Source organism: Lissotriton vulgaris, chromosome 8 (assembly GCF_964263255.1).
Source record: "Lissotriton vulgaris chromosome 8, aLisVul1.2, whole genome shotgun sequence".
Taxonomy (NCBI): Eukaryota; Metazoa; Chordata; class Amphibia; order Caudata; family Salamandridae; genus Lissotriton; species Lissotriton vulgaris.
The window spans coordinates 1286303981-1286331011 of NC_141696.1; the positions used below are offsets into that span (position 1 = coordinate 1286303981).

General features: G+C 43.9%; 1 protein-coding gene across 1 annotated transcript in view; it reads right to left on the minus strand.

Annotated features, from left to right (window-relative positions):
• MPHOSPH8 (M-phase phosphoprotein 8) overlaps positions 1-27031 on the minus strand; it is a 284316-nt gene that overhangs the window by 137404 nt on the left and 119881 nt on the right. The window contains exon 4 of the mRNA XM_086935216.1: positions 26071-26161. Within this exon, the coding sequence (XP_086791342.1) occupies positions 26071-26161 (91 nt within the window). The remainder of the gene's footprint in view (positions 1-26070; positions 26162-27031) is intronic.

The window sequence follows — 27031 nt, forward strand, 5'->3', positions numbered from 1 at the left end:
GATAGAAAAGCTTCAGTGCTGAACAGAGCGCGCAGACTGAATCTGTATGCTGAATGTATATGTACTTGCAATGGTACAATGCATGGAGGTAACAGTGCTGGGAAATAAGTGTTATGTGAATGTACACTGAGTAAGTGTGCCTGCATTGGTACATTACATAGAGGACCCAGAGTTCCATTTTGGCAAACCCATGCTCGCCCAGTGTAGACATGAGGGATAGAGGAATCACCTCCAGACAGATGTGTGCATTGCTGTATTCCTGTGAGCAGGGTGGGACATGCTTCAAAAAGTTGCTCCTTGATTCAGTCATAGATCACAAGGAAGGGGTCTTTACACACTTCAGTAAGGGTAGTTGGGGCTGACAAGGAAATCGTAAAGACTCCAGACCATCCGCCATTCTATCGCCAGACTCATCCTGGACCTCCCCCAAGTACCAAAATTATTACCCACATAAGACATATGCACTTGTTCCCAGTCACGAAACTCTAGAAGTTCAAGCTCCTCACAAACACATTAAGGCTCTGCAGAATACTCCTATCTCAACCACCGCCGCCACTTTTATTGACTCAGACACCTTCGCTCTGCCTCTCTCCCTAGCCCAAGTACCCCGCATACACAGAAGAGCCGGAAGCCAATCCTTCTCCCACCTCGCGGTAAAGTCCTGGATCAACCTCCTTCTCCACATCAGGACCTCCATGTTGATGCTGGAGTCCCGAAAGAAACTGAAGACGTGGCTCTTAGAATAGCACTCTGTTCCCTCCACTGACCACAGATAGGCTCAGTTATCACCTACCTAGCATCTGGATACCATCATGGGTAATAAACTGCACTCTAGAATTTCACTAACAGAACATATATGGTAAGGCTGGGACCAGCCTTTTGGTGCACATACCAATGTGGCGGACAGTCAGGTGTGAACTCATTCTCATGAATGGTGTTGTGGAACAACCACTTTCCTTGTCTTGCCTTCTGTGACAGACCTCCTATCATGAGGAAAGAAGAAAAAGAGAAGTGTCCACTTCAAAAGAAGCAGAACTCCAGCATAAAACTTCAAAGACTCACACTCTAAATTACATTTCAGGGTCTGAAATGGATAAAAGAAGGGGAGGATGAGACCCCAAAACTTGGTCCTCTACCAAGCAGCTAGACGGGCTGTGCGAGAAAGGGAAGCAATGCAAGACTTCTGCCTATGACTAGGATTGAGAGCAAAGGCCTGCTAGTCTCCCAGCTGGGTGAGGGGACATCACCCAGGAAACCAAGATCACCTGCCCTGGAGTTTGTAGCACCAGCACCTGCCTGCCTGCCAAGACCAGAGTGGATTGTGAGGAAGAATAGTGTGTTGTAGGGAGTGAGGGTCCAGTGGGGAGCCCTGATAAGAGTAATCGCTGAGTGAGGTATGAGGGAAAGGCTGTGAACCGATCAGTTCAGTGCCCATGTGCAAGTATCAGTTTGGAGACCCCTGTATTCCAGGAGAGGGCTGCCGTGAACTGAGCATGAGTTAAGTGCCGGGCAGGGCTGGACAAGCTTGTAACGCGGCTCTGCTGTGACCCCATATGCAAAAGCGGGCCACTGGTAAAGTTGCTACGGTGAGAAGCACCAAGACTCACAACTATCTAGGTGAGGCGCTTGTACCAGAGGAGCTTGATCTTGTACTGACCAGTACTGCTTCAAGCCCAGATGCCAAGAGGGGCAGCTGGTACCAAAGTTGCTGAGGGATTCGGGCCAATGCCAGAAGGAAGCTACGTTCAGCATGCTGGAGCTGCTTTGCAAGGGAAATGCCACAGACTGACAACTGAGGACATCCAAGGACACCTTTGATGGTGCTGCAACCTTCCTTGCTAGGCTTCAGTTGGGAGCTGAAGAAAGGATTACCACCCCTCACACCCATTCCCACTAGGTAAAGCCAACTCAATGAGTCTTTGTGTGCTGGGAGTTGCTTTGACAACAGAGAAACTACAGCAGCACCGTTCAGGAGAGCAAGCCTGTGCCACTGGGTGCTGCCGCATGGACCACGGACAACCAAACTTATCAGAGCAGAACTGGCGGGTGCTGGCGCGGAGGGCACCGGCTGTACCACTGAACTCTTTCGTGCTACGAGAGCGGGTAAGATGTGAACTGGGCTGGTTGAGTGACTTACTGCTAACAGTGCTGCCGCACCATAGAGACTTTTGACTACATCCTGAAAAGTCAAATAAGAACTCTAGTACGGCCTAGTAGTGAGCATTCGCTGGTTGCAACCACCCAAACAAGGTATACGAAGGAGGGTGGAACAGGGATCTACCTGACAACTACTAGAACCCTGACCTCAAGGGGATTGTGCTGTGATTCTGAACATTGCACACCCTTGCAAGTGAAGAATTAAAAATAAAACACTTCTCATTTCTTATAAAAGCAAGTATTTGACTGGACATTGATTTATTGTTCGTACTGTTTGCACTCTGAGCTATGAGTCATGTTCACTGATCACTAGCTACACTTCCATTCCAAGGGAACCTTCACTGCTCAACCACAGCAAACACTAAGAGTCAAGTGCAGCATGGGTATTAGGCCCAGGTGATCAGGATTCCTATTAAGTAGGGTCCCGGGACATCATGAGTAAAATCACTCAACTACCACATTTGATCCCACGAGCCCTATATGCCCCGTGGCCATCTGCAAGGAGTTCTGACAGTAATTGAAGGTTAAACAGAAGGGTAAAGATAAATGTAGGGAAGGGTACCTTTTGGGCTTACTCGTGGGTTAATGGAGGCAAGGGTCATTTTAGGGTTCAGGGGGAGGGAAGAGGTAAAAGCAGGTTAGGAGTAAACAACCCCTCCCACAAAAACAATATATATCTATCTATATGAATGTGCTGGAGGGATTTGCCCAAAATTATGAGTATTATGAGTATATATATATATATATATATATTTCTCCAAACCTCCTCCTTGCAGAGAAGAAATTAGCCGCACACCGCAACTGAGCTTGCATTCATTTTCCCTTTTATTCCTTCAGCAATCCTGACATGTTTCGTTCTACCAAGAACTTTTTCAAAGGATTTATGCTTCGCGGAAATAAACATCACTGCTGCTGATTTTAACCTCACACAGGTGTGCATGTTTTTATTTCATCGCCCCTGATGGGACGCCCCTAGTGAGCCGCCGAGCATTGTGGTGCTTGTAGTTTTCCAAGTGTTCTTTTTTGACCTTCCAATGGGTAACTGCTTCTGTTTCCGTTGTTTATGATGCAAAGTCAGTTGTGCCACTTGCGAAACCCACTTTTAAGGCTTGCTGTGATCCATGCCAGAGCAGGTCTCTGGCGTCACCTGTCCACCCTTAATCGCTTTCACGGCACAAAAAGACGGTTCCTGGCGGGTAGACACTGGCGCACTTGCTGGAGGTGCGTTGCTTACGGTAGAACCAAACCGTTAAGTATTTCTCCAAACCTCCTCCTTGCAGAGAAGAAATTAGCCGCACACAATTATGAGTGTATATATATATATATATATATATATATATATATATATATATATATATATATATCAATCACCCGGCCGTGAGTGAAGGAGAGCAGATGAACCAGTGAGCTTTGATATATATATATATATATATTCATTCCCAAGAGGCTGCAGTAAGGTCAGCTTGCATCCATAACGCTGGTGGTGCACGTAAACGCGCTACCGCTAGCGGGAACAAAATCCACCACTGACTTTCCCATTCAGAGAAAGAAATGGCACTCTAGGATAGAAGAATATCATCACAGTTTATTCCATCAAAACAATCCGGATAAGACAACAGTTTTGACACCTAAAGAGCACCATTTTGAACACATTATATACACTTTTTTCTTTCAGACATAAACAAAATACTATTCGGTTCACTGCATGCAACTCCATAACAACAATTATGTAACACTCTGGGTTAAAACCCAATTACATATGAAGCTGAAATAGCTAGATACTGCCATACCCTTCACTTTTCATGTATATGTTGTCATTATTTTTAGCAGTTCAAGCATACTATTGCACACGTAAAAATAACAACCCTACCCACAAAAAATATATATATCTATATGAATGTGCGTGTGTTTGAGGGATTTGCCAAAAATATGAGTTAGCGCACACATGCATATATATATACGTATGGAAAAAGTGGGACAGCAGAAATGAACTTACTTATAGGCAAATTTCACCTGCATTACGAACTCCATTCCCCATCATGCACCAGGGGTATGAGGACACGCCGAGGGGAAGGCTGTTAATAAAAGTTGGTGAATGAATAACGCAGGTTTCATTTCGTGCTTTCTCTGCCCAGGAAGAAGGGGCTGTTGAGCCCTGAAACGCGTTGGCAATACTAATCTTAAATCGGATGAAAACCAGCAGGCTGCACAAACAGAGCTGGAAGGCTGGGAATGGTTGTGTGCTCTCCCAAGCTCCAGGGCACTTTGATATTGAGATATATATATATATATATATTTTTTTCTGTCAAACCTCCCTTCACTCTCAACTGGGTGCTGATGTCGCAGTGACAGACGCTGTGTGGGACAACTCCAAGGCTCACTCGCACCAAAATTGCACAGCACTCACAGGAACGTTTTCAAACCCAGTGGTTTTATTTGGGTTACTGCATCACAAGAAGCGTTTTGGCTTGCCGCCTTTGTCAATAGTGGTCGGCGCCGAAATGAGGCAGACATAAAAAGTGTGTACATGCACCAATTGTCTGGAACATAAACAAAAGACACCTTGTAACTTCTATCCAAAGTGTCGGCCATTGCTAGTAGTCAATAATACATGAAATGAAACAGATTAAATTGAAGTTGAAGTTATAACGCCCTGGATGGGCTTTTTTCAACCAATTAAGTTGTTTGCTGACACTTCCAATTTAGCCCAGGATAGGCAAAACACATTTCACAAAGAGAACAGTATTAGGAGGAACATATTACAGATGCACGGCCATTTCTTCCCCACCATTCAGGCCACCCGGCCTTTTGGTCTGATTTTCAATAATATGCCGTGACTCCAGCCTGCGTAGACATTGAAGTCTATTCCCTCCTCTGATATCTGGGGGCACATGATCTAAACAGAACAAGCATTGGAAATGCAATAGGTCTCGCATTAGAAAAGTGGGAGCTATTGGTATTGTAATTTTTTTTTTTGTGTGTGTGTAGTTTTTCCAAATAGCTACATTGATAGATTAGTCATTTACAATGCCAATAGTTTTATTTTTTTTGAGTGTGACACCTATAGCATTTGGAATGCCACATGATTTGTATTGACATGACTTTGATGGCAGCTTATGTTGTTATGCCACATTTCTAGAGAGCAGGAGAGTGCAGCAGGGGATAGAAGCACAGCCCTGCAAGCTGAGCGTCCTCCCATCGCACACCCATCTGTGGCTTGAGTGGTGTGAGGGTGAGGGGTGTGAGAGTGAGGAATGTGAGTGTGAGGGGTGTGAGCATGAGTGTTGTGAGTGTGAGTGAGTGTGAGGGGGTGTGAGTGTGTGTGATGGTGAAGTTGAGTGAGTGTTTGTGAGGCTGAGTATGTGACGGTGTGGGTTGGTGAGGGTGTGTGAGGGTGAGTGAGGGTGTTTGATGTTTAGTGAGGGTGTGTGACGGTGTGAGGCTGAGGGTGTGTGAGGGTGAGTTAGGGAGTGTGATTGTGTGTGAGTGGGTGAGTCTGAGAGTTAGGTGTTGTGATGTTGATTGAATGTGAATGAGGCTGAGGGGATGATGGTAAGGGTGTGTGAGTGTGAGGCGTGTTTATTGTGACAAGTTGCAAGGCTGAGCGTGGGTGAGTGTGTGGGAGGGTGTTTGATGGTGAGTGTGCGAGGTGTAGTGAGTGTGAGAGTGTTGTGACGGGTGTCAGGGGAGTGTGTGTGTGTGAATGTCATGTGTTTGAGGGTGAGGGGGTGTGTGAGTGTGAGGGTGAGTGAGGGGGTGTGAGGCTTCGGGTGTTTGACGGTGCGTGAGTGTGTGTGAGGGTGAGTGAGGGTGTGAGAGGTGTTGTTACGCAGAGGGTGTGTGACGGTGTGTGAGGGTGAGGGTGTGTGAGGGTGAGTGTGAGTCATTGTGAGTGAGTGTGAGTGAGTGTGAGTGAGGGGGTGTGAGGGTGTTGTTGTGAGGGTGAGGGGAGTGAGCGAGTGTGATGGGGTGTGAGGGTGAGGGGGTGTGAGTGTGTGTGAGGGTGAGGATGAGAGGTTGTTTGCGGCTGAGAGTGTGTGAGGTGTAGTGAGTGTGAGTGTTGTGATGGGTTTTAGGGGAGCGTGTGTGTGTGTGAGTGTAAGGTGTTTGAGGGTGAGGGGGTGAGTGTGTGAATGTGAGGGTGAGTGAGGGGGTGTGAGGTTTCGGGTGTGTGACGGTGTGTGAGTGTGTGTGAGGGTGAGTGAGGGTGAGAGAGGTGTTGTTAGGCAGAGGGTGTGTTACGGTGCGTGAGGGTGTGTGAGGCTGAGTGTGAGTGATTGTGAGTGAGTGTGAGTGAGTGTGTGTGAGTGAGGGGGTGTGAGGGGGTGTGAGGGTTTTTGAGGGCGAGTGTGTGAGGTGTTGTGAGTGTGAGAGTGTTGTGAGGGGTGTGATGTTGTGATGGGAGTGAGGGTGTGTGAGGGTGATGGGGTGTGAGGGTGAGCGGGTGTGTGTGAGGGTGAGGGTGAGCGAGGGAGTGTGAGTGTGTGCGAGTTGTTGAGGGTGAGAGTTAGGGTGTGTGAGGGTGATGGTGAGAGAGTGATTGAGGGTGTGTGAGGGTGAGGGGATGAGGGTAAGGCTGTGTGAGGCTGAGGGGTGTTGATGGTGAGAGAGTGTGAGGGGTGTGAGTGGGTGCGGCTGTCCGGTGTAGTGAGTGTGAGCTTGTTGTGAGGGGTGTTATTTTTTGAGGGGAGTGAGGGTGTGTGAGTGTGTGTGAGTGTGAGGGGGTGTGAGTGTGTGTGAGGGTGAGTGTGAGTGAGTGGGTGTGAGGCTGAAGGTGTGTGATGGTGTGTGAGGGTGATGTTGTGTCAGGGTGATTGAGGGTGTGTGAAGGAGTGTGAGAGTTTTGGTGTGTGAGGGTGATGTTATGAGTGTGTGTATGTAAATATTAATTTTTTAATATGTGTCGTGTAAAAATAAACGTGATAGATCTTCCCTTTGTAATTGTCCTGCCTTATGTGTATTTTTGTATGTAATAGAACTGTGTATGTTTTTTAATTACTGTGTGGTGTTATGTGTGTTTTAGGTGTCTGTGGAGTCCCGTATTAATTTTATTATTTTAAAAATGGCCGACGCAATGCGTCACCTTGACGTTCCCTACGTTAGCGTTCTAGTTTATTTTTGTGTTGTGAGTGTTTACGTTTCCTTGACGTTTATTTCTAGCCAATCGGAGCGCAACGTTTTTGACGTTGCGTTCCGATTTGCTTACGTCAACGGTGGAATTCCCCAGAAGATAGAGAATGTTGGTGCGCGGAAGGCGTGTTCTTGTTCCTGTGCTGTTGCTGCGTCGTTTGACAGGTAAGAATATATTCCAAAGTGTTTTTTTATGTAATGTAATGTAGTATCTATACTATCTTTAAGTTAACGACTGAATAGGAGTGTGTTTTTTATAACTGTTGACAATTTTTTTTTCCGATCGTAATATTTGTAAATGTTTGTAATGTAATGTAAATTAAAGTCTTGTTTTCAATTGTCGATATGTAATGCATATGTTTTCTAAAACTGTAATGTAATGTATTTTTGGCTGGTGTTTGTTATTTGACGTACAAGAGCTGTCATTTGAACTTTGAAGTGCTATTTAGTTTATAATATATTTATGTATGTTGTGTTTGCATTGTTTTTTTCCTGTGATGCTGAAGTAGCCGGATTATATGTTATTAAGGTATTAGATGTATTAAAGGAAACTTTGTGTATTTGCTGAATTTATTTTCCCTAGCAATGTATTAAGCGGATGTACAGTGATGTAATGTGTGTATTTTATGCGTTTTGTGAAAGAATTGTTTGTTTTCCAATCCCTGTTTGCATATTTGTGTATTAAATAGCTGCACCCTCCTTGCGTTGCTTTAAGTTTGCATTTTGGACTAGCTGCAAGTGTGTAATCCTCTTTTTACGTATAATTCAAATAGTTGCTTAACGATATTTATGTGTACAGTTGGAGGCTGGAGTTGTATTTGGAGTGTAGAGTTGTAGAGTTGTATTGTAGTTATAGGGTGTAGTTGGAGGCTGGACTTTGACGGTGTGAGTGTGAGGGTGAGTGCATGTGAGCCTTTTGGAGTTTGCCACAGTATGTGTAAATTTGTAGTACTGTATGCAGTCTATTTTCTTCCCCAAACGTGTTTTGTGTTTTTTAGCTTAGTATGTGTTAGATCAGAATGTGTATGTGAACTATCTTTGATGTATGCAACAGTGAGAATAAGGGTGTTGCTTTTAGTTTATGGGCATAAGGGTAGACGTCTTATGATGTTTTTGTATTTTCTGTACTTCCCTAATTTTTTGTTAACAGCTGCGTGGGCAAGGGGCGTTGGCTGTTGTGTTGTTGAGTAGTGCTCTTTTGATGTTGTTTGATGCTGTTTTGGTGTACGGTGTTCCTGTGGTTGTGCACTTAGCACCACCAAAACACTTCGTGCAACAGCAGCATCAGTCAGAGCAACACCAGAGTCTTGTGCTTTCGTGATGACGCATTTTGTTAGTGTTTTTGATTATTTCTGGCATTGTTTACTTGTTTATTTTCCCTTACTTTAGTAAGTGCTTTCTGTTGTGAATTTTTTTCCTTTAGCTCACTTTGTCCGCTTAAAAATTGTTGTATTTTTTGCTGTGTATTCATATGTTTGTCTATTTTGTGTGCATTTATGATCTTTGTGAAAGAACTGTTTTATTTTACAATCCCTTTCTTTATTTTTGTGTATTAATTGCTGCACTGTCCTTGCGTTGCATTAAGTTTTAATGTTTTAATAGCTACAAGTGTGTAATCCGAATTTTACGTATTAAAATAAATGTTGCCTTACGTTATTTATGTGTGGATTTGGAGAGTAGAGTTGTAGTTGGAGTGTAGAGTTGTAGGGTGGTATTGTAGGTATAGGGTGTAGTTGGAGGGTGGACTTGGACTGTGTGAGTGTGAGGGTGAGTGGATGTGAGTCTTTGGGTGTTTGAGGGTGCGTGATGGTGTGTGAGAGTGATTGAGGGTGACTGTTTTAGTATGAGTGAGGGTGTGAGTGTTGTGAGTGTGTGTGTGAGGATGAGGGGGTGAGTGTAAATGTTGACTAACGTTATTTTTGTGTGGAGTTTGAGGGTGGAGTTGTAGTTGGAGTGTAGAGTTGTAGTGTGGTATTGTACTTTTATGGTGTAGTTGGAGTGTTGTCTTTGACGGTGTGAGTGTGAGGGTGAGTGGATGTGAGGGTCAGGGGGTGTGAGTGTGTGTGATGGTGTGTGAGGGTGAGTGAGGGTGACGATGTGAGTATGAGTGAGGGTTTGAGGGTTGTGAGGGTGGACTTGGACGGTGTGAGGGTGATTGGATGTGATTTTTAGGGGGTGTGAGGGTGTGTGATGTTGTGTGTGGGTGTGAGGGTGATGGTGTGAGGGTGTGTGAAGGTGAGGGTAATGGGATGTGATAGTGTGTGATGATAGGTGTGGGTGAGTGAAGGTGATAGTTTGAGCGTGAGTGAGGCTGAGTGTTGTGAGGGTGTCAAGGTGAGTGAGGGTGTGCGAGTTTGAAGGTTGAGTGTGTGACTGAGGGTGAGTGTTTGTGAGGGGGTGTGAGGGGGTGGGAGGGTTTGGGGGTGTTGTTGAGTGATGGTGAGTGGGTGAGGGTGATTGAGTGTGTGTGAGGGTGAGGCTGTTGAGGTTGTGTGTGAGGGTGTGTTGCTGAGTGATGGTGCATGATGGAGGTTGTGGGAGTGTGATCGTATCACGCTGTAGAGGGATGTGGCGAAATAGTAGGCCAGCTGAATGGGGTGTTTTTTTATTTTTTTTTCTCGTTTTGACACAAGTCTTTTGAAAGTAAAGCTAGCCATCCCTCCTGTGCCTCGAACTTGCTGTCATTTTTAGGTCTCGCTATTCGATGCGCATGCGCATCGAGCTTGCGAGACTATGGGGGCTTAACCACTCTTTAACTAACTTGCAAGGAATCGTGGCGATTCCTTGCAGTGCCCGTGAAATTCAAGCTCAATGCGCATGCGCATTGAGCTTGAAAGCGCGTGCACATGCCCCCAGCCGTATTTTCCCTCAGGCGCACTCCTCCCACACCCCCGCTCCGCCCCTTCCCCTGCCCGCCGTGTCGCATTTCTCCTCCCCCCTCCCCTTCTCTGCCTTCTCTGTTCGACTACTATTCATATAAAAATATAGGCAATGAAACACATTGGGAAGCTTAAAAAAACAAGAACCGACTAAATTAGTAGTGTTATGTTTCTCTCTCCTTTGGGATGCCCGTGCAATGTAAGTGTTATCGTTTTCTATCTCTATCCTGGCTGTGTTTTAATAACAGATATCTTAGGCGCTATTCTCACGAAAGCGACAAGAAATGTCATCTCGCGAGGCTTCGGCCATCTTTGTGTCAGGCCGCCAGTGTTGCTATAGTTCCATTTACCCCGCCTACAAAAAGCCCAGCATGAGGCCTTCCTCCTTACCCTTCATTACCTATGCCGCCCATAGCATAAATATCCATTGGTTGACCACCTCCCACTCATCAAAGCCATCCCTGCCATACCGCCGTCTTTGTGAGGAGCATCAAGATATCATTTATTTATTATTAGGCGTGTTATTGAGTTGTAGTTCCCGTTCCCAAGCTATAAAGCTGTGGTACGAGAGCACACCAGAGATCAATGAAACGCGTACTTTAAAGATGAAAGTTAGCTACAGTTCTCATTGTCTGGCTGAATATACTACCAGATTCATTACATCTCAAAGCAATTTGAATATGCATTTTCTGTTGTAAAATGCATTTCTAAATAAAAAAAAAGACAGACTTGAAGAACAACTCTTTAAATAACCGGTTAATGGATTATTGAGTAGCAACGTGAGGCTGCCTTGTTTCTATTCCAAAAGGGCGGCCGAAGCAGAGAGAGAACAAATACACAAAAGACTGTGCAATCCTTGTCCGTCTTCTATCTTCACTGCTGCCTCCTCCTCTGTTGGTCTGCGTCATCAGTGAGCCGGGCGCAGAGGCCTCCACCTCCCACTCCGAGATCCGGGCGCTTATGTGACGGGCGTCACTTGCAGGGTGAGTGTTGAGGCTTTATTTGTAAACCTGACCCGTTCCTCCGATGTCCCTTTGTTGCCCTTTTCTTTTAGTTGCAGTGCAAACGATTACGTCTAAAGTAACCAAAAGGAATGCGAGGCAGCCCACACTGGCAGGCTGCAAACATCGCGTAACAGTACACAAGACAGCAGAGGTGAAAAACCTTGTCAACTGTGATGTGCACTGCTACCCTTCCATTGTTTCCAAGTATGAAGCAATGACTTTTGTGTCTGTTCAACTTTGAGGTTCATTAAAAAGATTGATGACATCTACTACGAGTTGGATTGTTTCAATCTTGCCTCTAAAATTAGGAATTCCAGAGCTCTCAATCATGTCCATTTATAAACATACTGGAAATAACTAAGACTCTTAAGGGGGATGCAAAATATGTGAAATATAAACAGGAGCTAAATCGCTCAAGTGGATTACCATCCTTTTTTTATTTTTACATCCATTGTTCAGAAATCAGTCAGTGTTTATGCCACTTATGTTAAGAACATTAATATTTGCCCCATAGAGAAGCTTTTCAGCAGCCGTTTTTAATTGATACCGGGTCTGAGACCTAATGTGGCCTGGCTCGCTCAGTTCCCATTGACAGGCATGCTTATGAATTTTTTTTCTGTTTCCCCTAATATACTTAGGAGACTAACATGTCCTGCTGAGTCCCCACATCATGTATGGGTATGCAGATGAAACTTTCAGTAAGCCCTGTTATAGTTGCAAGTGTACTTATACGTTTTACGTTATTACATTCTGCACTTGAGAATTGTAGAGCATGCCATGCATGTATGGATGTGGTGTTTGTATAGAATACCACTTGCCATAGGTCGGCAGAGTGTTTTTCAGGGTCAAAGGCAAAGATACATTCAACAAATGGTTGAAGAAGTAGCTGTGTTCTGGGAGCAGAAGTGGACTTGTAGCTGCATCATGATGTTGTTTACATTTTTTTTATAAAGAGATGTGTCTTCAGCTCTTTCTTAAATTAGAGTAGAGTTCTGACGTTTCTGGTGCATACAGGGATGTTGTTCCAGATCCCAGGTGCGTAGATGGAGGAAGCTTGTTGCCTTTTTCCCCCACAATTATGATATAGGGCATGATTAAGTACAATTTAATCTGGTCTCCGTTTATTTGGTGCCAATTCATACACATTGAGTTATGTTCACTTTGAAGGATGATGCCTACCTGTGCTGAAAGCTTTTTTCCCTTGCTTTCATAACCAAGTACTGTGACTGTCCAGCCACCCATTAGGTTATTTATCTTTGAGTTTCACTTTTACTGTCACCAATGTTTGCATTGCATACATTTTGGGCAGCTCTTGGTCATTGAGGTACTGGTACTGTAGGGAAGTTTGACTCCATTAGGTGGTTTAGTGTACTTTTATTGAATATTGCAGTGGTTGCAGGCCAAAGATGTATTTTTGTGTCAAACTTTTGTCACAATTACACTTGAGTTAGGCAGTTGCATTCAGCAGTACACCGTCTTCATTTCTGTGGTAGTTGCTTGGCTAAAGTTTTTATTATAATTAACTTGTGTTTTTAAGTGGATAGCTTAGCTAAATAACAAATCTGAAACTGCAAACTATGCATGATAAAAGTAAACCAAAGCATATGCTACTTGATTTCTAGTATGCATTTTTTAAATTTGGATAGCTGCTTTAAATAATGGTAGTTTTGTTGGGGCAACTGTGCAGTCATACATTCCTAAAATAGCAAGCATAGACAACACCACAACACCACTAGGTCTGGATTTACTACATGTAAACACAAGCTTGTGCAAGTGCAAACTTAGACATGCTTCTGTTTGACTTAACGCCATACCTGTTGAATTTACATATGCTTTTTTTATTAAGTTCATGTGGTGTATATGGCTCGTCCAAGCTCTTTACGATAAAAACAAGTCGGAAATGTATAAGTTGTTTGAAGTGCAATAGTTGCAAAGTCTACTAATAATAGTATTTATACATGCAGCAATCCTGTTACATTGTTACTAAACTTCTTTACATCCTAATTTGATGTGATGTTCTGGAGCAGGTTTGTGAAGGTCTGTCCCTCATGGGCGGATCTGTGTAGATTTTCACTATATCAACATAAAATATCCATACATTGAATCTATATATTGCTGTGCTTCTCTCCCCTGCTGCACTCTCCTGCTCTCTAGAGATGTGGCCTAACGACCAGAGCTGCCATCTATGTCACGTAAATACAAAACATGTTGCATTCCAAATGCTATAGGTGTCACATTCGCAAAAGTTATAACTATTGGCGTTGTAAATGACAAAGCTATCAATTTAGCTATTTTAAAAACCAACAAATAAATAAAATATTTGTCATTTACAAGACCAATAGCTCCAACTTTTCTAATGCGAGACCTATTGCATTTCCAATGCTTGTTCTTTTTTGGGTGTGCGTGTAATTTAGCATGTGTTGTGTGTTGTGTGTGCGTCAAAATGCAACCCAAGGAGACGTAATAGAGTGTGTGTGTGAAAGTCCCCTTGATCCGTGAATGTGAGTATGAAAACTTTGTTGTGGTGTGGCGAAGTGGTGTGAACGGAGTGTGTGTTGTGAGAAAGGATCCGTTGTTAAACGAGCAACATTTGTAGCGAGTCTGGAAGTATACTGATCAGCAGTAAAGTATTGCCTGTGAGTTGTGTTTTCCTGTGTGTATGTGTGCAAGATGCAGAGTGGTTGCAAGCTGCAGAGTGGGTGCAAGCTGCAGAGTGGGTGCAAGCTGCAGAGTGGGTGCAAGCTGCAGAGTGGGTGCAAGCTGCAGAGTGGGTGCAAGCTGCAGAGTGGGTGCAAGCTGCAGAGTGGGTGCAAGGTGCAGAGTGGGTGCAAGGTGCAGAGTGGGTGCAAGGTGCAGAGTGGGTGCAAGCTGCAGAGTGGGTGCAAGCTTCAGAGTGCGTGAAAGCTGCAGAGGTGATAGATGCAGAGTGGGTGATAGATGCCTAGTGGGTGAGGAGGTACGCCTGGTGTATAGGAATGTCTGTTACTATGCATATGAATCCGAGATTGTGTGCCCGATTTGTGTCCCAAGTGTAATTAGAAGCTGTGGCCACTGTCTAGCAGGTTGGTAGTGTTAAGTAAGCCTAAACTGTGTTAGAAATCCATAAGTTCTGCGTGTAATGTAGTATGTGTTGTTAGTTGTGTATGCGTAAAAATGCAACTGAAGGAGACGTAATAGAGGGTGTGTGTGAAAGTCCCCTTGATCCGTGAATGTGTGTATGTAAATTTTGTTGTGGTGTGGCGAAGTGGTCTGAACGTAGTGTGTGTAGTAAGAAAGGATCCGTTGCTAAAGGAGCAACATTTCTAGTGAGTCTGGATGTATACTGATCAGCAGTCAAGTATTGTCTGTGAGTTGTGTTTTCCTGTGTGTATGTGTGCAAGCTGCAGAGTGGTTGCAAGCTGCCGTGAAAGTGTTTTTTAAAAGTTATTTGTGGTGTGGCGAAGTGGTCTGAACGGAGTGTGTGTTGTACGAAAGGATCCGTTGCTAAACGATCACCATTTCTAGCGAGTGTGATAATGAACAATAAATTACAATGCCAATAGCCAGCGTTCAAATGCTGGTGAGCCCACCCAAATCAAAAACAATGGCAGCCCTCTATCTGTTTCGTGTGGGTTGATGGGGTGGGTGGCTGAGGGGGCTTTCAATGCGGCTTCCCTTTGCTGGCTCAGTTTGAAGCCTTGGTTTTAAGTATGAAGGCTCGGCACTCGATACAAAGTAAGTATCAGCAGAAAGGAATGGGCTGCAACTTGCAACCAGCATTTGAACGCTGCCGTTCACTCCCACACATGTACATGTTTTAGTACTCAATGCGAAGCTGTGAAATGCGTGTTTAAAAAGAGACACGTTCGTGATACTGCAGGGAGAGAGAGGGGAGGTGCTGGCGGATGGGGAGGGGGAGGAGAAATGCGAGGCTGGCTGTGTCCAGGGAGAGAGAGGGGAGGTGCTGGCGTCTGGTGAGGGGGGAGTAGAATTGCGAGCGTGGCTGTGTCCGGGGAGAGAGAGGGGGAGGGGGAGGAGAATTGCGAGCCTGGCTGTGTCCGGGGAGAGAGAGGGGAGGTTCTGGCGGCTGGGGAACAGATGTTGAAGGCTGGCGAATTTTGTTTTAAAAATAGTGTGTTTCAGTGTGTGAGTTGTTCATGGTTAAGGGAGACGAGACAGAGGAGCTGGTGGCTGGGGAGGGGGATGAGAAATGGCAGCCTGTCTGTAGAGGAATGCGACCCTGTCTGTGTGCGGGGAGAGAGAGGGGAGGTGCTGGCGGCTGGGGGTGGGTGCGAGAGAGAGGGGAGGTGCTGGCGGATGGGGTTGGGGATTGTCGTGGGAGGGAGCCTTGAGGGGGAGGAGAATTGCGAGCCTGGCTGTGTCTGGGTAGAGAGAGGGGGAGGGGGAGGAGAATTGCCATCCTGGCTGTGTCCGGGGAGAGAGAGGGGAGGTTCTGGCGGCTGGGGGCTGGGGAACAGATGTCGAAGGCTGGTGAATTTTGTTTTAAAAATAGTGTGTTTCAGTGTGTGAGTTGTGCATGGTTAAGGGAGACGAGACAGAGGAGCTGGTGGCTGGGGAGGGGGATGAGAAATAGCAGCCTGTCTGTGGAGGAATGCGACCCTGTCTGTGTGCGGGGAGAGAGAGGGGAGGTGCTGGCGGCTGGGGGTGGGTGCGAGAGAGAGGGGAGGTGCTGGCGGATGGGGTTGGGGATTGCCGTGGGAGGGAGCCTTGTCGCTTTCATGTGCACGCGCTTTTAATGTCAATGCGCATGCGCATTGAGCTTGAATTTCACGGGCACTGCAAGGAATCGCCACGATTCCTTGCAAGTTGGTTAAAGTCTGTTTAAGCCCCCATAGTCTCGCAAGCTCAATGCGCATGCGCATTGACAGGCGAGACCTAAAAAACGTAAAAGATATGTTACTTTGATGGAATTTTTCAAAATGCCGGCAAACTGGGTATGATGGATCTTTATTTTGAATGGCCCGGAGATGTTCTAAAATTCTAACTTTTGTGGGATGAATGGTACTATTAATGTAACGCAAGCCACACGGACATACCAAACAGTACACCGTGTGGCTTGTGTTACAATTCATCAGGCTGCTGATTTTCATTGGTTCTGCTTTGCCTGGTATCGAATACTGCAAAACTTTATGGCTGAATTTGCAGGCCCTACACTTAAGACATGGGTAGAACCCTGCCAGTTTGCCAAATGGTGACACCCTGCTTTCCTTCTCACAGTGACTCTGTACCAAACTCATGCGAAGCGATCTAGCTCGTCTGAAGGTAATGAGTGGCGCCCTGGGTAAATCTTTCCCTATTACTGGGTCCGATTTGAGGATGTGCCAGTTTCTAGCAAAGATGCGTCTGATGTCTGTAGCATCACTTGAGTAATTGGTAATCATTCTCAAAGAGTCGCCCTTCGCCTTCACTTCTTGATTTCTCTTACTCTTACTCTTGTCCTCTGGCATTATTAAATCCTCCCTTCTGATCTTGTTTACTTTAGATTCAGCTACATCAAGGATGAACCTGTTGTATCCTCTGGCCTCAAACCTTCTAATACATTCTTTAGAGGCAGACCGGAAGTCATTCGCCCTTGTACAGTTCCTCTTGATATGTAGGAGTTCACCGTACGGTATACTGCCCACCGTTGTTTCTGGAAGGCAGCTTTTGGCGTGTAGAATAGAGTTCCCTGCGGTTGGTTTTCTGTGCAAGGAAGTGCACAGTCTGCCCCCTGCAGGGAAACCTTCAAGTCCAGAAAATTAACCTGCTCGAGACTGACCTCCCCAGAGAATGTAAGGTTTAGTTTGTTGCTATTGAGAGCCTGTATGTATGCCCTGGCTGACTCTTCAGTTCCTCTATAGACAATGAACAGGTCGTCTATATATATCTGGACCAACTCACTATCAATTTGGTCCATTCTCTGTTTGTCACCGCCCAGGCCACCTGCTCCTCCCACCAGCCCACGAAGAGATTCGCGTAGCTGGGGGCGAAGCAGGTGCCCATCACAGTTCCACAGGTTTGCCTGAAAAGTTATTCCTGAAAAAGGAAAATATTATTGTTCAAACAGAAATGAACAAATTCCAGAAGCATAACATTGTGTTCAGCCTGATTAATGGGATTAGTGTCAAGGAACCATTTTACTGCTTGCATCCCTAGTGTGAGATCAATACTAGTGTACAGACTTGAGATATCAAGCGTTATCATCAACATATCCGACTCCTACTTCAATGATTCAATAGTTCGCAGGAAATCCTTAGTGTCTCTTATATAAGATTTCAGCTTAAGTACAAATTGTGAAAGGAAAAAGTCAACAAACCTGGACATATTTTCTGTCAGGCTCCCCAGAGATGAGACGATAGGACGGCCAGGTGGACATGTTGCGCTTTTATGTAGTTTGGGTAGGTGGTAGAACGTTGGTATTCTAGGGTATTTGCACTCTAGAAATGCATATTCCTCTTTATTCAGCATCCCCCTGTAGAACCACCTATTCAAGGTCTTTCTGTAGGCAACAACACTTTCGTCAAATGCTTTTTTTGTCACCTTCACATAACTTGATGTGTCACCCAATAATTCAAGTGCTTCCTTGATGTAGTATTCCCTGGTTAACAACACTACATTTCCGCCCTTATCGGATGGTTTACATACAATGGTTTGATCATTTTTCAAGTCCACAATTGCCTTTCTTTGTTCCTTAGTCATGTTTGATTTCATGTTAGGTCCACTTCTTTTGTTCCTTAGCTTCATGAGATCACTCGTTATTACATCGGTGAATACATCAATGGAATCCATTGGCATGACAGGACAAAATCTGGATCTTGATTTAAAAGGACTGCCAGGATTGACTTGTGTAATCCCAGCTCTTGATTTCAAGAGCCGCTGACGTCATCAATATTGCTGGGTTGCCTTCCTCAACTAGATCCTCCATCCCTGCTAGTATTTCTATATCACCTGCAGTTAGTTTGTCCATTTGGTCCAATTCAATTGTATTATGGCTTGGTCTCACGTTTTCCTTTCCTTTAAAGTACTTCATCAATTTGAGTTTTCTTCCAAATTTGAATAAATCAATGCGAGTTTGTGTATATTCAGATGGCTTCGTTGGACAGAAACTGAGTCCCAGTTGTAAAACTTTCTCCTCCACTGGTTTTAGCTTTCTCGGGGTTAGGTTCACAACTGTGAGAACATCATTCGTCATATCTACTTCTTGTTCCATTGTTTCTTGCTCCGCGTGACACATGGGGAGGCGGTATAGCCGCTTGCTCCACCCGCCCCTCCTTGTCCGGCGTTTCCCTTCTTTCTTCTTTGTAGAGGTTTCTCTGGTGGTCTCGTACTCCTTGTTTCCCCGAATAACCTGAAACTCGTCTAAAAAAGGAACCTGGGCAGTAATTGTGGGAATTGCTGATGTTGCCACCCCAGAAGCTCCTCCTTCCCTTCCTTCCTCACTTTGATCCAAATCCGTGACTTCGGATTCTGAGGTTACTGGACATTCAGCTGTTACCTTTGTTTTCTTATTCAATAACTGCTTCCTTGGTTGATCATACTTTTTCGCAAATATATATATATATTAGATCCAATTCGCCTCCCATACGCTACGGCGCAGACAAATACATGGACACCAAAGTTCAACGCCGGAGACAGACTTAAGTTATAAATGGTGATTTATTTCATTCTCGTGCAAAGGGTGCAAGCCTCATCAGACGCGTTTCGGGCACTGGCTGTGCCCTTGCTCACTGACAATTAGCCACTGCGCTCCACCATATTTAAACACACAGTTTGAAAAAGTGCGCCAAACCATCACAGTCACAATTTTAGACAACGAAATAGGACTACGCTGTAAATAGGCTGAGAGTTTCGGTAAAAATACGTCGGCCATCTTAAAAAAGGGTAATAAACATACAATTCCTTCTATGTTTATAAATTATGGCGTAGTTATAAGCCAAAGACACTTAGTTCATGTGTCAAACTTGGTAACATTATTAAAAATCGAGAATTCAATTAGTATAAGAAATGCGTTACTTACCTGTAACTGCAGTTATCCAGTATTGGTATCTTTCATAGATTCACATGCCTGAATCATTCCCCGTCTTCGAGAGGGGAGTCCCCGGTAATTAGAAAAGTAATGTCCTATAGACATACATAGAGAAAAGTAGGCCTACGGGCCTTGCCTTAGTAGCCTATCTATGTCCTTTTGTAAAAAGGACCAAACTCTAGAAGGTAGCCAATCAGCTACCATCTCCCTCTAGAACCTTCCTGCCAGGAGCCTCAGTCGCTCAGATTTTCTACTGCACGTTGTGCTAGGGAGTCTCCACCTGAATTCTCCTCAGGTTTCCAGGATTATCTCCTTTTATCACAGAATTTGGATATTTCTTCTAATAATAACAATGGCTGATCATCAGAAGAGAGGACTTTTCAGAGCCTGTTCATCCTGTGGTAAGAAAAGACTGCACGTTGATGACAAGCATGAAACTTGCCTCTACTGTCTTTATCCTGATCATTCTGCTAAAGAATGTAGAATATGTAGAACATTCTCTACAAAGAGACTTAAAGACAGGGAAGGAAGACTGCTCCTCTGGTTAAACAGACTAAAAAACAGAGATGATGCAGTATCTTCAGAAGACGGAGAAATGGCTTCAGTTTCCTCAAAACTGTCCTTGAAGAGGCCAAGGGTTGCTTCCCCTGGCCCTACAGACGTTCCTCCTAAAAAGACTACCACTAAGTCTTCTGAGGTAAAATCTGTCACGTCTGAGAAGGAAGTTCCCACCTTCAGAAAGCCATCGCAGTCATCGACGACGAGTTCGTCGACGCTTTCTTCACGAAAGACAGCCTATGTCTCCACATCGACGACCACAGTCTCAACGACGATGGCATCGTCAGCCTCCGCATCGACGACGACTATAACTCAATCGTCGACGGTGGGTAAGCCACTGTCATCGATTATACTTATAAAAAAGCAATCGAGGTTGCTTAAAGTTCCGCCGACGGCATCGTCGGCGACGACACTGTTGACGCCTGCACCGACGACGAAGACGCCATTGACACCCGGCGCATCATCGATGAAGACATCGACGACGGTAAAAGCATTGTCGACGTCGAAGATTTCGACGTCGAGCACGCTGTCAACAAAGGCGCCGTCGACGACTACACCGTCGACGACGAAGACTGTAGACGACCTCACCGTCGACGACAAAGGTACCGTCAACGACAACACAGTCGACGACGAAGGAACCGTCGACGAAAGAACCGTCGACGAAAGAACCGTCGACGAAAGAACCGTCGACGAAAGAACCGTCGATGACCTCATCGTCGATACTTGGGAAGCAATCAGCGTCTGCACCGTTGACGACACAGTCGACGACGACATCGTCGACGCCGTGAAAAAAATCAGATTTAATTCCCCCAAAACGGAATGAAAAGAATCCGATTACGCCAGAACTAACATCCCCAAGTAGAGTACAAGGATTACTACCATCTTGTCTCCTACAAAGTGATGAATCTGAAGACGACCACTATAAGCAAGCTACAAGTCCTTCAGATCTCATTGTAAAGTGCCAGAGCACAGATGAGGATGATGTGGTCTTTACGGAAGAGACCGTACATACACAGGTCCAACAACAGGTCACTCCTATGGTTTGCCTTCCAGTTTCTATTGTCTCAGATCTCCAATTCTTGATCACAGACTACAAGAAACGTTTTCCTGAATCACCAGCGGCACCTTCAAAAGAGAAATCTCCATTATCATCCAAGCCGCATCCATCTCCAAAGACAAGACCACCACCTCTGGATCTTCCTCAAGAGAGAGAACCAGTTCATAATGTTCAATCCTTGGATGACGACGGTGAGGAACCAGAGGAAGGGGAGGTACGAGATGATCTCTCATTTCACAAAGATGATGAGGACTATATCGCTCATTCTCCAGCCACACCTGAACCTCAGACTTCAGAATCCCCCCCAGTGGACATTGGTGGATTCCACAACTTGGTGGAAAGAGCAGCCACAGATTCCACATGGCTGTAGAATCACAAGAAACAGACTGTTTTCTTTATGATTTTAAAGATCCGATCAGGAAGACAACCATATCTATTCCCATAATAGAACACATATGGAAACAAGGTCAGCAATTGATGCAAACGCCAGCATCGGTCTCTATAGTGGTGCCTAGACTGGATAAAAAGTATAAAGCACCAACAACAGCAGCTACCTGCCTTAATGCACATCCCAAACCAGATTCTGTAGTCACACAAGCGGCTCAAAAGAATTCTAGAAATCCATCCTCCCCACTGTCAGCACCACCAGACAAGGAGGGCAGGAAATTAGACCGCATAGGCAAACGCTTTTCAACTACGTCCACCATGACTGTCAAAATAGCTAACGCCATTGCATTGATAGGCAGATACAACAGACAATTGTGGGAAGACATTGACCCATACCTAGCAGAAATACCAGAAGACTCGAAGGAGGAAGTCCAATCCCTCCTAAAGGAAGGTCAAATGTCAGCATCGGAGATCATCGATAGCGCAGTAGATGTCGCAATGACAGGATTCAGGCAACTGGCAGGTGCAGCAGTCTTAAGGAGACAAGGGTGGCTCAAAGCAACATCCTTCCGCCAAGAAATCCAAACTAAAGTATTGTATATGCCCTATGACGGACAGCATCTATTTGGTGAAAAAATTGACGAGGCCCTACAGGCAATCAAAAAAGACACAGATACTGCACGAGCTCTAGGCACCTTACAGTTCAGAAACCAGTCCTTTCGAGGACATAGAGGCAGAGGTCAGCCCTCTTACAGAGGATCATACCAGGGAAAACCCTCATACTCATATAATCAGGGCCGATCACAATACCAGCAGCGGCAACAGCAACAAGGTCCAAGTTTGACAAATGAACAAATGAACTAAGTGTCTTTGGCTTATAACTACGCCATAATTTATAAACATAGAAGGAATTGTATGTTTATTACCCTTTTTTAAGATCTATGGGACCGGGTTGTAAATTATATTGTAGTCATGATTTCATAATTGTAGTGGCAAAATTCAGGGGGATCACTGTAAAATAGAATTCTACAAACCAAGCCTGGAATGTCGTTTACAAAAAGTTACGGAGATCCTCACCCATGTTCAGGCCCCCAGGTGTCTTACTGTTGAGTTTAATAATATATTTAGATTCTAATTGTCTGAGTCTTTTGTTCAAATCGCCACCTCTTTTGGTTTGTGTGACTGCATCTATCACAAAATATTTCAAGTGTGATAGGTTCTTATTGTGCATGGTCTCGAAATGGCGTGCCACAGGGTAAGATTGATCTGAGTGTACTATAGCCCTGAGGTGCTGAAGAATGCGCACGTGGACTGGATGTTTGGTGCTGCCCACGTACACCAAATTACAGCTACATTTCAATACATATACCGCATATTCCGTGTGGCAAGTGTAATGGCCTTTGAGGGCTATAGGTGTATCATCAAATGGGGTGCTATAGGTAGATGCATTTACCCCAAATGTGCAGGCCCTGCAGGAACTGCACTTAAAAAAACCATGACGAGGGGACAACCAATTATTGGCTTTTTTGGTTTCTGGACTGCTCGAGACAAGTTCATTTCGCATGGAGAAAGCACGCCTGAACGTTATAGTTGGAACTTCTATACATAAATATATATTCCCAAGAGGTTGCAGTAAGGTCAGCTTGCATCCATAATGCTGGTGGTGCACGTAAATGCGTTATCGTTAGCGTGAACAAAATCCATCACTGACTTTCCCATTCAGAGAAAGAAATGGCACTCTGAGATGGAAGAATATCCCCACAGTTTATTCCATCAAAATAATCCGGATAAGACGCGTTTCGGCTGTACAACAGTCTTTAACACCTAAAGAGCGCCATTTTGAACACACTATATATACTTTTTTTTCAGACATAAGCAAAATACTATACGGTACACTGCATGCAACTCCATAACAACAATTATCTAACACTCTGGGTTAAACCCCAATTACATATTAAGCTGAAATCGCTAGATACTACCATATGCATCACTTTTCATGTATATGTTGTCATTACTTTCAGCAGTTCAAGCATACTATTCCACACGTAAAAATAACTTTCATTAAATCTCTTCATTTGATGTAAGAACATTTAGCTACAACAGTATATGCACACTGATAAAGCAGCTCTTTATAGTCCGCTAAAATTCAAGGTAAGGACAAGGAAGTCAAAATCTCAACAATGATGGACATTACTATGATGGTAGATTCCTCCATAGCTTCCAATTCCTTAGGATATAAAGACATCTAATTCACAGCTTCACAGCTTCACAATACAGAGCCAAAGAGTATTTATTGTAATACTTGATTTTTAACTCTATATCTGAGTCATTAGTGTAGAAACAAAAGAGAGGGCAAAGATTGATCCATCTTCTTACGATATAAGAATTCGTAAGAAATATACCCAACGGCAATGTCCCCTGCACCCCTGAAGACTAGTACCAGCCTTGATTTAATCATCAAGATGAGACTGCAAGTGGCACACCTGTAAAAGACCACATAATGACAGGTCTATTGAAGTGTAAAAGACTGCTCATTGTGTGAATGAAGGTGCACAAGAAACTAGTTAATGCGGAAGCCCAAGTCATGGCAATCCCATCCAGACCGCGATCATGTTAGCAAGAGTTTCTTTGAGGACTGCACAAAGCAGAACTGAAACAGGGCTAACGGAGAACTTCATAGTCCTGTAGCTGGAATCAATTAATTGTGATACCAACGTTACAACACTGCACAATAACTTAAAACATGAAGTTGGAATATACAGTTGAAAGATTACAAAACGTGAAGCTAAATTCAAACATGAGATTGGTGGTTTGGTCAGCTGAGTGAGATGGAAAAGGCCTGTAGGAATCTAGTAAATATTTTATTAATAGAGAAGTGAATGAAGGTAATAAAGGCCTGTCCATAAAAAACAAAACGGAACTGAGAGTTCCTCTTAGAGATAATACAATTTGTGAGTCTTGTGACTTGCATATCGTTTCAGAGAACATGAGGCCATTCGAGAGAGGACAAATAGCGAAAAGTGATTTTGTCTTTCAAAAGCAGACCACAATTGACTTGGCAAAAGTTAGCTGCACCACAATTTAGAAAAGTGATTGAGGAAACTGAGAAAGGCCCTTATCGGACAGAGGTACCAGTGCTTTTTCTTCCCAATGGGGGCAACGAACTGGCATGAAAAATAAGATTTAGATATTCACTCAGGTGAAAGCAGATGGGCTTTGCTGTAGTGTGGTTATTACTCAAATTACTTATTGAAGGAGTTACCTGCATTGCCTCACTAAGTTTAGCTTCATAAAAGAAATCACATTTTAGGATGTAGATTGAGTTCTTTCTATACTTTGAGTAATAACAATCCTCCAATTGCAGTTTCATAATATAGCAAATGAATAAGTGGTCACTAACCCTATAACAGTTCTACTTAAATGACAATAAAAAGCTTACAAATGTTACTTTCACAGCATGACTTGGCCAGGCATCCTGAAGAGCAACATGCCACTATAATGCAGAAAGCTCACAGAAACAAGTCCATACTTTTGATTTCACCTTTAAATTTAATTTAAGATGAAAAGCATCCTTGTGGTCTTAAGGTAAGACGTTATTTCGAACTCACTTTTTTTATCTGAGGGAACCAGCTTTTGGACCCTTGGCAAAATCTAAAAGTAGTCTGAGGAGGAGCGGAGAGCCAAGCAAGATGGCCGTCTTTCAGGCTGTGGTCAGGGACATTGGCAAGCAGGCAGCAGTGCAGGTCTATTTCAAAGTCCCACCTGCAGGGTGCTTTGTAGCATTAGTGATGGAAAGCAACAAGCGTCAGACTTATATGGAGGCAGGAAAGCTCCTCTAGCTCAATTAAATATAAGATGGTGAGCGGACAGCTCACCTGGCACCAGCAATGAGAAGGAGCGTGCCGGACACCGTATGCAAATGAAAGTTAAGTGGGAGCTCCAACAGAGGTATCGAGCCAGCGGCCAGATTGATGGAATCCTGGCCTGTCAGGCTGAAGGGATGTGGATCAAGTATCCAGTAATGGATCAGTTGAGAAAAACAAACCTAAATACCTTACCTGCAATACAAGAGTAAACAATTATTAACTCTAGTAAAAAATGCTTTCATAAACTGAGCAAATAGGATGGCTTCCAGGTAGAATCTGAAATATCAGAACACCTCAAAGATGTGTAACAAATAAAGAGTACGTTATGCCACTCATGAAACAATAATGAGGTGTCGGGAGGACCTCTACAAAAACAAATTCTGAGTGGAGGATGGCCCACTGAGCACTACATTCAAAGAAATCTAATCCTGCAAGGAAAGAATGCCAACGGTGAAGATGGAAGGCGACTGTGACTATTACAGTCTTCTGGTGCAAATGGGGAAACCGGGAATCACACTGTAACAGCTTTCATTCTTGTAGGAAATCCTAAGGAAAAGTGTGCATCAAACTTTGAGAAGGACAGGGCATGACCCAATATGGTATCTGTTAAATGGAAAATAGCTGACAATACCCAGAACCTAGCATCTGAAGAATTATTCTGTGCAATTAATCTAGTAATCCACATCTGCTCTATCCTGTATCTTGGGTGGAAAGCCCAACTGATTTCGGTGAAACCCTATTAAAAAACATCAAAGGTAAGTCCAAACCCTAAAGTTAGATTTTCTGCTACAACAGAGATTAGTACCCTCTTAAACTACAATTAGAAACAATGTCCACCATTTACATGGAGTAGGTAGAGCACAGTCAAAAAGGACAGACAAGTGAAGGATAATTTACTTTGCCAAGTGAGGTTATCAAAATATACACAAGAAAATGTGTTAAAACTTAGAACTTAAAATTTCAGACAATCTATCTTGACCAGAAAGTATTTTATTGCTTTTCATGTCCCAAATTTTTGTAAACTTACTTTTGATTGCTTTGTGCTCTTTCTTTACATCTTTTTCTAGGTCATGTCTTTTCCTGGGTTTCTCTTTGACTGGTTCGATTTTCTTCGATTCCTTATGTTATGGAACAGAAAAAGTCAAGTTAAGATCAGCTTTTATGCAGTCTCCCCAAAAAAAAGAAAAAAAAAGAACGCACTATTTAGATCGTGATTCTACAAGGTTATGCTAGCAAAACTTTCAATAGAAGAATACAAATTAGAACGATATGGAATTCTACTTTGTAACAGATTTTTGCCCAAAAATCCGCTTTTAAAGATTAAGGGCCACATTAACAATGATTTTGCCGTTACTTAATCTCAGAAAACTTCTGGAGTACTCCCGAATTCCAGGAGTAAGAGAAGAGGCCTTCTGATTTACTCTTGAAATTCAGTACTACAAGAGTAAATCACACCTATTCACAGCAAAACCTCTGTGAATCAGGCCCTACATTTTCTTCACAAGTCTTGTCATTTATGCATCACAAATTAAGTACCTTCTGTTTTGATCGGCTCCGCACTGCAGCTCCATAATTGTGCATCAGTCTTATGGTAAAAGTTGTAAGGGTTGTGATTTCAGCAGACTGCATATCTGAACAGCTAGAAAGATTGAGCTTGGTTGCCAGTGAAAACGAGAGCTGGAGTTAGAGGTAGATGGATAGCAAGGGAGAGAGGTAGCAAGACAGAGCTAGCAAGAGAAATCGAGGGACATAGACATCGAAATATAGAGAGAGATACAGAGAGAAGGCTATAGAGATATAGAGACAGAGGATGGAGATAGAGAGAGATGGTGAGCCACAGAGATAAGAGAAGACAGAAACAGAGAGATAAAAAAGACACAGTGATGGACATAGAGAGAATGTGGGATAGAGAAAGATGGGGAGATAAAGATCTGCTGGGATTTGGGTCTAGAGAAAAGATGGGTATGGGTACCTGTAATAAATGTTTG